The 14,629-nt window shown below is 32.4% G+C and overlaps 1 protein-coding gene across 1 annotated transcript; it reads right to left on the bottom strand.

Annotated features, from left to right (window-relative positions):
* Positions 1-11,457: 11,457 nt before the first annotated feature.
* Positions 11,458-13,207, bottom strand: LOC112800240 (LOB domain-containing protein 38). Its single transcript, XM_025842412.3, has 2 exons — positions 12,508-13,207; positions 11,458-12,331 (listed from the first exon to the last, which is right to left on the bottom strand). Exons 1-2 carry the CDS (start codon positions 12,689-12,691, stop codon positions 11,805-11,807), a joined length of 711 nt encoding a protein of 236 aa, XP_025698197.1. The 5' UTR covers positions 12,692-13,207; the 3' UTR covers positions 11,458-11,804.
* Between the last annotated feature and the right edge of the window lie 1,422 nt (positions 13,208-14,629).

Below are 14,629 nucleotides of genomic sequence, written 5' to 3' on the forward strand. Positions count from 1 at the left end.
ATGAGTCTTTTATTCTAGTCCAAATATATGTTGATGACATTATTTTTGGATCAGCAAATGAATCCCTTTGTTCTAAATTTGGAAAACTCATGACAAGTGAATTTGACATGAGTATGATGGGTGAACTTAATTTTTTCCTTAGGCTGTAAATTAAACAAACTGAAAATGGCATTTTTATTCATAAAGAGAAGTATGCCAAGGAATTAGTTAAGAAATTTGGTATGGAAAATGCCAAACCCACGGGAACTCCCATGCACCCTAATTCTAAATTAGATAAGGGAGAAACTGAGAAAGATGTAGATGAGACTAGGTATAGAGGAATAATTGGTTTTCTTATGTACTTAACATCCTCTAGACCCGACATTGTGCAAAGTGTTGGATTGTGTTCAAGGTTCCAATCCAAACCTAAAGAGTCACATCTTTCAGCAGTTAAAAGGATCATTAGATATGTTCATGGCACATCCAATTTTGGTCTTTAGTATCCTAAGATTGATGATTTTTTTGCAGTTGGTTATTGTGATGCAGATTTTGCTGGTGATAGAGTTGATAGAAGGTGCATTTCAGGCCTATGTTGTTTCCTTGGAAAGTCCTTAAATGTTTAGTCAAGTAAGAAGCAACCGACAGTGGCCTTATCCACTGCAGAAGCTGAGTATATAGCTGCTTCTTCTTGATGTTCTCAACTTTTATGGTTAAAAACACAGCTTGCTGATTACAAATTAAATACTGAAAATATTTTCTTGATGTGTGATAATATGAGTACCATCAATATTTCTAAAAATCCAGTTTTGCACTCTAGGACTAAGCATATTGAAGTGAAATTTCACTAAATAAGAGAACATGTCCAAAAAGGGGATATTAGTATTCAATTTGTTAAATATGAGGAGCAATTAGCAGACATTTTCACAAAACCATTAGCTGAGGATAGATTTTGCATACTTAGGACTTGTCTAGGAATTTTGAGTTATGATTCCTTATTTGAAAAAGGATGATGTATTTGCTGGAGCTTTTTGTCTCATAAACAGGTATGAGACAATTTTGGACAGGTGATGAACGTTTCCTTCAAATCAGCGTGTTCTGGGCTTGTTTCAAGTGAAAGTCAATCTGGACTAACCTCAAAATCAGATCTAGAGTGGTCCAATGTGTTTCCTTAAATCCAACCATCTCTTGGCCCATATATGAATGTTACAATTTTTTGTTTGGTTGTTGTGTTTGTTGGGCTGCGTGCTTTTTTTTTGAAAGAATTTTTCATTCAATGTTCTTGACACAAAAAGATTTTCAGTTTGATTTAAATTTTAAAAGTTTTCAAAATTTAAAAATTAATTTCCTGTTTTAATTTTTAATAAAATAAAATCTTTCTTTTATGAGGTCAGGTCTTTTCATGTCATTTCAAAAGGTGATGCAATTGCATGGTTTTGAAAATCCACTTTTGGGTACGGTTACCAACACTCCCTCTCTTCCCTCCATAACTTCTCCTCAAACCCTTCGGTTTCTTCCCTCTCACTCCACTGCTTCTCTTCCCTCAAAAGCCTAAATCTAACCAAATGGGGAAGAAAGTTATCGCTAAAAGAACACCGTGTGAAAAGATCCATAAGCTTCTTAGACCATCAACTCGCTCTCAAGACCCCACTTTCACTCCTTCACCTTCTCCTCCTACCTCTCCTCCTCGCACTACTCCCATGGCACGAACCAAGACCACGCCAAGGTACCCTGCCCCTGCCAAGCCGGCACCACCACCGAAGGTCACAACTTCCAAGCCAGGCTCCTCAAAACCTGGTTTTGCGAAGCCTAGCTCCTCCAAGGGAAAATGTCCGGCGGCTGAAGAACCTGTTCCCGAACCAACACAACCAAAATCCAGGTCGGTTCCTGTGCGCTCTCAACAAGGTAACACTCGAGTCCTTCTCAAAAATGTTAAAGAACCAGACATTGGACCTTTTGATCACAAAGCTCACTTTTTGACCTCTCACTCGAACTATAACCCCTATAGATTCAAATATTCCATGAATAATGACTTTTATGATGGAGTTATCAAGTATCGCACCCTATGTCCATCTTTTCTCGCTGATCTGCCATCTTTGAAAAGAAAAGGTTTTCCATTTGTTGATAACTTGATTTTTCTGGACTGGAATCATCTTTTTGACATCAAAAAGCCTGTTTATCCCATATTGGTCAAAGAATTTTATGCAAACATGACTTATCATGAAGGCACTGCTCATTCATATGTAAAGGGTCGAGACATAGTTTTAAACAATGAAATTATCAGTGATGCTTTGAAGTATACGGATGTTGGGCCTTGTGCTTACACTTCAGTTAAGTGGGATGAAGGAGTTGGAATTTCTTTTCATGATGTATTGGCTCACATTTGTGAACATGTTTCTTTAATTGATGGTATTACATCCACTCACAAAGCCCTAGGATATGAGCGTGCTTAGTTGCACCGAATGGTCAACCACATTATTCTACCTCAAAGCGGCTCATATCAAAGGGTTTCCTACACTAATACTCTTGTTTTATATGCCCTTCTCACCAAAATTGAAATTTCATTTTCATACTTGATGGTTAGATATATGTTTGACTCTGTTAGGAGTGAAAAAGACAAAGTACTTCCTTATGGCATATTTCTAACTTGCATATTTGAGTATTTTGGTGTTGACTTGACCAATGAGAAATATGAAATAGACATTCATACCTAAAAGGGAGGTGGTTCAGTGAAACAGAACAAAGAACCTACTCGATCTAAAAGGGTGGTCTTAGATGATGAAGATGATGACTTTGTTCCTGAGAATTCTCCGTCTCTCTCCACTGAGGGTACATCCATCTCTACTGGAAAGAAATTTGCTTTGCTGAATGTGGTAAAAGATGTTGTTCAGGAGTTCATTTTCCAATCAAATCACATGATTGCGATGAGCAAAGAGTAAAGGAAATTAGCTAGCAAGCATGAGAATTTCCTAAAGAAATTAAGGGATAGAGTGGCTGTGTTCATGACATTCATTGATAACCTTCAAAAAGATGAAGACCCTGCTACTGATGTTGAAGAGGAAGTTGATTCGGAGGGGAATGGTTCTGATGCCTAGGAATTGTCTCATGAAAACTGCTACTGCTGCTTTCTGTTTTATCTCCTGATTTATGTTTCTTTTACAACTGTTTCACAATTTCTTTTTGGATGACTGTAATAACTCTAAATACTGCTGTACTTTTGGTAGTTTAGTTAGTTCTTTGAATTGTGATCTAACTCTTTTCTGCAGGATACAAGCCATTGCTTTTGTTGATAATGCTTATTATCCGCCTTAATGATAAAAGGGGGAGTAAAAGCAATAGGATGTGTGTCCTTAGAAATTTTTTTACTGCAGCTACTAGTATTTCTTTTGGGATTTTTTGTCTGGTTGCTGCATTAATATTTGAGATCACATGTTGAATCTTTTAGCTGCTAATATTAGCTTGATGTTGGGCTAATAATATGGTGTTGCTCGTGTGATATCCCTTAGACAAAATTATTGTGCATAGCTCTCTATAGTGTTCTCTTTGAGTACTATGGAAAACAGGAACAAAGAGAAAAGCATAAATCCAGGGGGAGCTAATTTTGAAAAGGAAAGGGGGAGCAACATAAAAGCAAATGACAACAATCAAAGGGAGTTTCTAAACCTACTCAAATTTGTTTCCTTTTGATTATTGCTTATATCATGTTTGTCATCAAGGGGGAGATTGTTGAGTTAAGAAATTAACTAAATTAATTAGTGATGATAAATATTATTTTTGGGCAAAATAAATAATTAGTGTTGATTAATTATAATTACTTATTACTAATTGTTTATTGTTGCAGGCCAAAATTCAATAGCCCAAATGGAATGAAAAGTAATCAGCAAGGATGTTGGGCTGAAAGCAAAATTAAGAGCCCAAGGAAAAGCAAAGAAAGAAGCCAAAGAAATCAAAACGGCCCAAGCATATCACTACCCAATCCAACCCCGATTTGATTTCCGAAAAGCAAATCCCTCTCTTTTGTATAACCAAAAGCAACATTCACCTCTGTGAGTTGGTCAGAAAAGCTAGAAAGAGAGAAAGAGCTTCTTCCCTAAGCTAATCACCAAAGAAGCAAGAGAGAGAAGGATTAAGCTTGAAAGGCAAACGTCAAATCACCAAGTTCAAACTAAATCAAGCTTAGGTTAAAGGTAACCCATTTCCTCTTGCATGTATCAGATCTTCTTCTCTTCTTTCCAACTCTTTGCTCTATCCAAAATGGGATACAAAGGAAAGCTAGTCTATGTTCTTCTCTGCTGTGTATCCACGGCCTTAAACATGACTTGGAGACCAAGTTGGTTTTCAAGAGCTCAGATCAAGTTGACTATTGAAAGATTCTTGTGGTTGCTGCTTTATGGCTTTCGATCAAGTTGAAAAAGTCAGAAGCAAAAGTCCTACTCTGATGTTTAAGGAGAAAAAGTGAATCTGTGGGTTGGTGAAGCTCAAGGCTCAAGGTGTTGACCTTGGAAGAAGAACCAAGGAACATGCAAGGAGATAAAAGAAGCTTGTTGTTCATTCAGAAGGCAAGGAGAGAAAACCAGAGTTTGAGAGTTGTGTTCTGAAAAGAAGTTCCTCTACTTGGATAATGCTTTCTTTCAAAGAAGCATTCAGCCAACACTGAAGAACTCAATCTGAGGTTTGCGAATCTGGTTATGCACATAGCTAAGAGGCTGTTGATGAAGTCAATCTCCTTCATGTTTTACTGATTGTAATGTATTTTTCCATGTTTATCTTTCTGTAATTTCTTGTGAGAAAAGGCATTGTGAGAAAGCTCAAGTAAAAGCCATGAATTGAAAAAGGCTGAGTGATACACTTGAGAGAAAAGTCTAGAGTTATTTTCTGATTTCTTTAGGTTGGTTAAGTGTCTTGTATCTTGTACTTGTTAGGTATCCCTTTCTTAGTTGGGTTAGCACTAAGAGTGAATAGTTAGGTGTTAGCATAGCCAATGTCAAGTTAGGATAGAACTTGAGTGTGAAATTGGTTTATGTAATACTTTTAACTATAGTGAAAATTCCTCCATTGTTGTGGAGGAGACTGGACGTAGGTTGCATAGCACAAGGCAACCGAACCAGGATATATGCTAGTGTTAGCTTTTCTCTTCTCTGTTGTGTTCTGTTTTCTGATATTCATGAGACAAAAATAAATTGTCTCATAAATTTCTACTGCTGAGTACAAACAGAATCAGAATTAAAAATTTTGTTGTAAAAGGTCAAAACAGCAACTTAAAAGGAAGGCATAGATTCAACCCCCTTCTTTAAGCCTACTACAACTTTCAGATGACAATACAAATAAAAGAATGCATAAACTCTTTTGAAAAAATATAGTAAGACTTAATTTGACTTATTTATTAAAAGATTTAACCATAATATTTTTTTTTTTGCAATTTAATAGTGAGTTAAGTATTTTTTTTCTTTAATATTTTGGGACAAATTAAAATTATTTCCGACATTTTTTTATTAACATCATCTTTAATATTAAAAATCGTTTTAAAATTATTTTTTTTTTCACATGAAATGTTAATTTCATGATAATTTTATTCTTAATAAAATATCATCTTCCACCCACTAACCATTCCATTGTCGTTATTTACTCATATCTCTCTCTCTCTCTATTTTTTGCGCCATTAGAAAACTCTAAGAGAAAATTGATATCGTTAAGAACATTCATAAGCCATGAAGCACGTCATGGCTGCCAGAATTCGACGAGCCCAAAAAGCCGTCCTAAATGACAAACCATTCATCAAAATGCTCGTCAAAGTCTTGCATGACATCAACTGTCGTCTCCAAGATGACAATGTCATCGTCCCCTTATGGACATCAGGTCCATCAACTTTGTCGCCTTTGTTGTCGTTACTAGAGATCGCAGCTTTTATGACAGTTTCAATAATATTGTCTTAAAGAAAATCAAAATTTGAATCCAACAACTACTATACAAGTTTAGCTTGAATTGCGTTAGTTGTGAAGAGAAAGAGAAAGAAATGGTGATAATAATAATGATAATGATCAAATGACGATGGAATAACTAGTGAGAGAAAGAGAATATTTTATTAAGGGACAAAATCATCATGTAATTAATATTTCATGTGAAAAAGTTGATTTTAAAATAATTTTTAACACAGAAAATGATATTAATAAAAAAAATTATATTAGAGATCATTTTAATTTTGACCCAAAATATTTGGGATAAAAAAGATTGCTTAATCCTTTAATAGCAAATGTAAAATAAATGTTTCATAATTTTTTTGAAGTAACCCATAATTGATTGAGCATTATGAAACTAATTCATTAGAAAACCAATAACCATCCTCAAAAATGCACATAATTGTTGTCCCTCATATTTAATAGGATGAAGCTTCCTACTAATAGCAGTAGTGACCTTCCAAGCATGCACTTAACTTTAGTAATGCTTTATCAGTACTAAGTATTATTTTCTCAGTTTTAATAAAAATACACATGTAAAAAAGAGTAATGGATTGAATTTATATTTTAAAATATAATTAAAAAATTATCATATTTGAAATAAAATATAATAAGAAAAACAAATTAATATCTTTTTAAAATATTATTAGACTCATTCTCTTACCTACTATTAAATGATTTAATTATTGTATTAGTCTTTATAATTTCATTAAATTTTTAAAAATTCAATTAAAAAATTTTAAATTATAAACACCAAATTAAAAAAATGATGAAATTATAACAGAATAACTAAACAATATAGATATGATAAAATTTCCTTTATATAAACAAGAAAAGTAATTAAAATGGAGAAAATAAAATAAAGAAATTTGCTGATAAGTGCTCTAAACGTATTAGATAGACAAACAAGAATGATAAATTTTAATTTTTTAATATATTATCAACACATTTTATACATCAAAGAACATTTTATTATATTGCAGTATTATTCTATGTATTTGAAAACTAAAAAAATATAAAATTTATCTACGATTTATGGTTAAATATTTTCTGCAATAGAAATTTATATATTTTAGTCAACTAAAAAATATGTCTACCTTTTTATCTAAATTTAATATATTTATGCTATTTAAATAATTCGACATCTTTTATTAATGGAAATTATTTTTAATATAAAAATAAAAATAATATGTTAGTTGAATATTGATATTTCAAACCTATTATAGTATTGCGGATATACAAAAAAAGTTGTTCAACATATTCTTGCGTGTTGGCCATAATGTTAATACATATCCAACAGAACAATACGCGTTAGAATAATGACATGTGTCTAATACAAATTTTACGTGTTGTTAGAATGATAACACGTGTTCAATATGCACTATGCGAGTTGCAATATACACTTTGTGTGATAATTTTTCACCTTTAAAATTCACACCTTTCTAATTATATCAAATAATCTTATTTTCAATCAAAGTATTAATATTTTTTCATATAAAAAAAATTAACTTTTTATTAATGAATTCTTGCTTACAGAAATAAAAAGGCAAAAAAAAGGGTGATGAGTCTTGACTCTTGAGTCTTGAGTGTTATTATTGCGCAGGTTCATCATTTTTATTCCAACTAAGGAGGAAAACGAGGGGCAACAAAAAAGAGAGAGTAGTGTAGTGGATATAATTAATAAGTTTTTTTTTACGAGATATAATTAATAAGTTTATTAATAACCAAAGGTGAGAATATCAAAGACTCTGAGGAAGTAGTGGAAGCTGAGGTGTATGTGGGTCCCACACAACAGAATGGGGAAGGTTCCGTGGGGTCCACGATAAATGCGGCGAGACGCAGCATCGCAGAAACAAAAGAAAGAAAGAAAGAAAGAGAAAGCCATCATCTCAGTTCTCATCTTCTCCTTTGCACTTGCGTTTGCGTTTCTCCTTTCCCATTCAACTCAACCACAATTGCCTCTTCTTTTCTTTTCTTTTCTTTCTTCCACCCCTTTCTTTTCTCCGCATTTTTATTTGGATTATTCATGCTTATTTATTATTAATTTATCACCATCCGAGATTCCCAAAATATTGTACTGTCTTTGGCTTTTTGGTGATGAAGTGGATCCCACTCGCTTCACCCTATTGTCAGATTTGGAGGAGGAACCAAAGAAACTATATAGGAGATATCGATGGGAGAAAAATATGAACATGGATCTTCTAAAGTTTTCCTTTAATCATTTTATTAATATAATTTTTTATTATATATTTTTCAAATAAAATTAAAATAAAATATATGAAAAAAATATTAAATAATAAAAAATTATACTTAACAAAATAATTAAATGAAAAATTTAAAAGATCTATATATTCTCGAAATATATTTACATATAAGGGGAACTTGATGATAATATTCATATAAGCCGTGGTATGAAATATTAGAATTATTTTTTACTCAACCAATCGATTACTTGGTTATTAATAAACCAATTTTAACATTTTCATATTTTAAATAATTTTTAGTATATATATATATATATATATATATATATATATAATCGAAATTATTTAAATCATAAATCAGTAAACTTCTTCACAACCTTGGACCTGAATTTCTTGTTTTCATATGTTGCTTTTATTATTATTGTGTATACTATTTTATGATCGTCATTTATCAAAATCAAATTAAATAATATAAACTTTATGTAAATTTTTTGTTACATTTAATGTTTAGATCAAATTTTAAATTTGTCTTTAATGTTTAAAATATTCTATTTTTGTTTCAAAAAATTTCAAATCGACTTCTTAGCGTTGTCGCACCAATAAATATGAGAGAAATGCATAACATCGTTAGTGCATCTGTGCATGTATACTGAAAACATTATTAATTAAACAATCTCCTCTTTTAATAGGTGTGAATATTTTAATATTATGATTTTAAAAGTACGTAAAATTCTAATAATGTTTATGTTAGAATATATAAGAGTTTACCCAATGAATAAATTACATAATTATTGTACTAAATAATGAATATACACACATACATAATTCGATTTTTAACTGTAAATTAAAAAATATGAAAAAATATATACTGGGTACCAGCAGGTTTTTATGTTTAGAGACCGAGCTGTCTTTTGTTCTGGTTATAATTCGATTTGTCCAAAGAGTATTGATGATTGAATTAGGTATTTGTTATATAGATATAACTAACTTGTGTCCTAAAATACATGTTAAGAGCAAAATATAAAAAATATTTTTAAAATTTTAATATATTTAATATATTGAAAATGTAAAACAACCGTCATAAAATATTAAATAATTTATTATTTTTCGGCCAATAGTCAATTAACAAACTCACCGATGTAGAAAGAAAGTACAAATGTACTAATAAAATGTTATTATATAAATACAATGTTTGTTAAAAATGTTGGCCAACATAAATAAAAATAATTGTTCTCTGAACTTTTTTAATATAAAATGTTTATTTTTTAATAAATTTTAGTAAAATACATTTTTATAATATTTTTAAAATATATCCTTAAAACATATGTCAGTAAAACTCTTATTATTTATAAAATATATAATATAATATTTTGTCTCTATCTATTTGTATAGTAGTGAAGTTTCTATTTTTAATTTTAAAAAAATAATTATTCATTTAACAAATCTTTATAACAATTTTATTTTTTACTTATACCCATCACTAAATGAATAAAAAAATAAAAAAAATTATCGTAAGGAACGATTAGCATATATTAATTAATAAAAAGGATCAACTAAACTAAAATATTATAAATGGATGACCTAATAACATTATATTCTTTTTAAATAAAATTTATTATGATCTTTATTAACAATTTTAGCATATTTGGTCTTTTTTAGCAGTTTTTATTTTTCATAATTCTTCTAAAAATAAACAGTTAAAATAATTAAAAAGAATAATTATTAATAAACATAATTCAATAAATTTATTTATTTTTATCATTTATAATTTTTTTTAAATTTTAATATTTTAGTATATTTTAATTATTTTCTTAACTTAAATAAATATTTAAAGACAAAAACTTAATTGAAGATGTACGGATCTACAAGATTTTTATATATAAAATATTAAAAATATTTGATAACTGAAAAAATTTTAAAAAAATATTCATAATTTATTTTATTTAATATTTATTAATTATCACGATAATTAATATGTTAAATAAAATAAATTTTGTCTGTTTTTTCTTTGTTTTTCTAAAATTATAGTAAAATACATAACAAGATTTGGATAGCACAAGAAAAGAGAACCAAAACTCGAAGTTGGCATAGCCGTACACTTTGAGTCTTAAGTCTTTGGTTTAGGCGCTTAGCCATGGTTAATAAATCAAATTATATACAGTCCAAAATATATTTAATCCTATCTTTGATGATTCCTTCTCCATCGTTGTAATAACATAATAACATGCCTCTTAGCATCCTCCAAAAGACGCTTGCGATTTTAGCTTCTTCAATTCTTTTCTTTTCTCTCAATTATCTGTCACTATCTTCCTACCACTACTGCAACTATGGCCAATGCTCATTTACTCGGACAAACTATCCAACAAAATCTCTGTGCTGTCTCCACAGAGATCCTCGTTCCATTTCCAACATTAATATTAACGCCCAGCATACATTGGAGTGATTTCACAGTCTCAGAGAAATTGCTGGTATTGTGGGAACTCGACAACTTTACCCACAAAGGTTGTCTACTTGTGTAGTTGTGTGTTCCAAGTTCCAACCAACTTGTTTTCTCCTTCAGTGACGTCAAAATTCAAACATACTAGTATTTTTTTAATTTGATTTAGTTATTCAACTCCAAGATTCCAACTCACTTCTTTTTCCACTAGTACTAGTGTACTACTTCATTTATATGGGTTTTATTTACGGTCAAACATGGTTTGGAATAGCTCAATCTTCCTAACTGCTTCGAATGCAAGGTCTACGGTGAGGAACCACCGTGTGTATTATTATATAAAAATTCCACTGAATGTTATGTTATTGGTAGTTCATTTGCCATTAGTTCAGTACTTCAGTCAAATATGCAGTTGAAATTGGACCACGGCCAAAACTACATGAAGGAAACCTAACTACCACCGAATCATTTCATCTTGTTTCTATTTTAAAGCAGAAATTCGTCACACACAAATTGAATGGACCGCCAAATATTTTATTTAATAGTAGTTTTTTTTAATAATTAATTTTTAAATTTAGAACATTGGAATTTCCTCACATGCTACCCTAGTAAAAAAATAAAATAAACAGTTATTTTTACGTGAAATTTGATATTTAAAAATAGTTTAATAATTTAATAAATTTGATTAAATTATTATTTACTGATTGTCAATTATCAATTCATTATCAGCTTCCACTGCATGTGAATTTTTATATAAAATGAATCATGTTAATTTATATCATGAAAAGCTGTAAATTCTTCCATGAATTGCGTTCATTATAATCATTCACCTTGCAGATCCATCCGTAAAGAGTTTAAAAATATACAAGTGAATTCTAACACAAGTTCCTAACAATTAAAAGAACAAAATATTATTATATTTATTAAAAATTCATGTTCCACGGTCATCACAAGACTGATTACATGTTTCATTTTTGGCAGGATAAAAAAAAAAACCCAAACGGAGAAAGGATAACCGACGAACCATCATCTTTCTCTTTTCCGTAGAGAGAGAAATCCTGTGCCGGTATCTCGCAAAATCTCGCTGAGTTCTCAAACCCAGCAAAAACCCTCTTCCCCAAAACAAAACACAGAGAGAAAACAAAAGAAAAGTAAACCACAAAAGAGACCTCTGCTCCTTTAATTTGATTCACAAAAACATGAATCATTTATAACAGAGGGAGGGAGAGAGAGTTCTCAAATGAAAAGGTTGAGAACTTTCCGTTCACCGCTGTGACCCCACTGATCTCCTCCAATCTCCGCCGTGGTCGTCACGGACTCCTCCGACGTCATCGACGGCGATCCTGGACGGCGCCGGTAATCGGCGATCTTCTGAAGGAAGATCGGCGTCAGACGAAGATCAAGATCAGCCGCCGTCTGGACCTTCGTCACCTCCTCCAGCCGCTTACGCTTCCCGGCGGCGCCGGCAGCAACACGTGTAGACCGTGAGCTTGTGAACCTGCAACTCGGGTTCGGATCTCGAACCTTCTTCCATATGTCACCGCACGTGACCTCTGCCTCCGATGCTTCGTCGGTGGCCACCACCGGACCCGCCGATTCCATCCCCATAAACTCCGGCGAGGGCCTCAACGTGCCTCCGCGGAGCACCGTCTCCACTGCCGCCTGGCACACGTGCCAGTTCCCCGTCCACAAGAGCCCCACAGCACCATTAACCGGATTCACGGTTCTTCCACATGCTTCAAACAGCAGTGACTGAAACAGAGCTGAATAATAAGAGAAAAGAAAACACAGAAGCGTTAGTTTCTTTCTTTTTTTTTTTTAAATTTGAATAACAATACAGAAGTCTCAATGGAGTTGACTACCAAGAGAAGTACGCAACAAATAAAAATGATAGAAGCGTTTGAAGATGGTATGTTTTATAGAAAGGTGGTATAATTACCGGGTCTTTGGGCCTCCGGTACATTGGAAATGAAAGACATGAGGCCGGCGCGGCCGAAGAACTTGGCGACGAAGACGGTGGCGTGTCCTTGGGCCTCGGGTGTCTCGATCCACTGCAAGCAAGGGCGCAACATGCATGTCTCGCTGCAACCCTTTCGGAGAACTCGGCAACCGTTGCAACTCATGCCTCCGGGTTTCTTATTTATTTTTTCTTTCGCTTCTCTCTTTTTTTAATTTTAATTTTAATTTTGTGGTTCTATTCTGACAGCTAAGTTACCGAATTGCCCTTACATGAACACGAATTAGGAAAGGAGGGTGAGGGCAGAAGAGGAACCAGGATGGGTTTCTTTCTTTTTTCTTTGGCTACAAGGAATGATGGTGGACTGGTGGAGGTTTGGGAAACAGAGGGAGGAGAGGGGTAAAATAAAGAAAGAGAGGGAATGAGAGAATGCGAATTGAGGTGCAGCTGGGATATAAATAAAGAGAAGGAAGAGGAATGAGGTTTTGGGGGTGGTTGAGTTAGATTTAACTGTGGTTGGGTTAGTGGGTAGTGTGTGCAAGTTAGTGAGAGGTAGTGCGTGAGTGTGTGTATGTCTAGTGTGTGTCTGAGAGCACTGCGGGGTTTTTTTTCTTTTTTTTTTTTTTTGTGTGCGTCATCACATGCACTCATACTTCTTTTTGGGGGGTGTGTTGACAGTGCTGTATGTATGGGAGGGTGAGATTCCAAGGTCTTGGGCGTGAGCGGCTCCGTGTTTCCGCGCATGGGTGTTCCTCCACGGTTGGATCTCTATTTTTCATGATATCTTTCTTAAATTATTAAATGGAAGAAATTATTAAAATAATATTAAAAGTTGACGTTGTTAACAAAAATAATCTCAAAATATATTAATAATAAATAAATTTTCAAAAAATTTAAAATTATCATAAAAAATTAAATATTAAATATATATTTTAAAAATAATTTTAAAGATTAGATTTAGATACAAATATTTACAAACATTATTCAAAAAGTAAGATTTTTTCATCTTCAAATTTTGATAATTTTAGATCAAATAAATATTTTAAAAAATTATTATAAATGTCCACATTATTTTAAAAAATAAAAAATTTAGACATCAATATTTTTGTATCTTCTAAATTTTTATTTAAATATTGTCACAAAAATTCAAATCAAATGAACAAATCTAAACATAAAATTTTTTTGTAACTTATAAAAATATAATATTTATTAGTTATTTTTCTCATATTTTTAAATTAGTCAAAAATTGTTTTGTTGATAATATTTTTTATGGACTTTTTTTATTAATAGCTAAATCTTTTTTATACTAAATTAGTAGTTAACTCTTCTCAAATATCTATAATGCACGGATATTGACACGGACATCAGATACAATACGACACAAGACACGCTGAGACGTGAAGTTTAAAATCTTATATGACACGAGAACACGCATACATATAAAATATAAATTATTTTTTAGATAAATCGTAGTGATATTTTTATATTCTTCTTAATATTAAAACATAAATTTTTTTAAGGGTTAAGTACTGTTTTCATCCCTAAGGTTTGGGATGAAAATCAAAATCGTCCTCGACCTTTTTTTGTTATTAAAATCATCCTCAACGTTACAAAACGTTATAAAATCGTCATTTTTTACTTTAATTTTATTTTTTTACCATATTACCCTTCATATTAATAAAAATAATTAAAAATAATATTAAAAAAATTAAAACACACCTCACCCCTCACCCCTCACCCCTCACCCCTCACCCCACTCCCCACTCTCCACTCCCCACTCCCGTAACTCCCTCACCCCTTCACCCTCTCGTAACTCCCTCACCCCACTCCTGTAACCCCCCATCCCCTTCCTCGTGCCCCTCTCTTCAAATCTCCAACCCCAATTTCAACTTCAATTTTTCTTCTTGCCGTCGCCGCCGCCCTACTTATTCGTTTAGGGTTCGCCACCACCACCGCCGTCACGTCGTCGTCGGGAAGGGGACTCTGACGGCGCTGCTTCTTCTTCTGTGATTGACTGCCTTTGCTTCTCTTTCTGCTTCTGCTTGAACTTTCTCCACTGGCGAAAAAAACGAAGATGCTATTCTCCACTGGAGATGTCGACCTC

Source organism: Arachis hypogaea, chromosome 1 (genome assembly GCF_003086295.3).
Source record: "Arachis hypogaea cultivar Tifrunner chromosome 1, arahy.Tifrunner.gnm2.J5K5, whole genome shotgun sequence".
NCBI lineage: Eukaryota > Viridiplantae > Streptophyta > Magnoliopsida > Fabales > Fabaceae > Arachis > Arachis hypogaea.

Coding starts and splice junctions, on each gene's coding strand:
- LOC112800240 (XM_025842412.3), bottom strand. CDS start 12,691: ATGAGTTGCAACGGTTGCCGAGTTCTCCGAAAGGGTTGCAGCGAGACA. Junction 12,332..12,507: donor ACCGGAGGCCCAAAGACCCG/GTAATTATACCA, acceptor CTTATTATTCAG/CTCTGTTTCAGTCACTGCTG.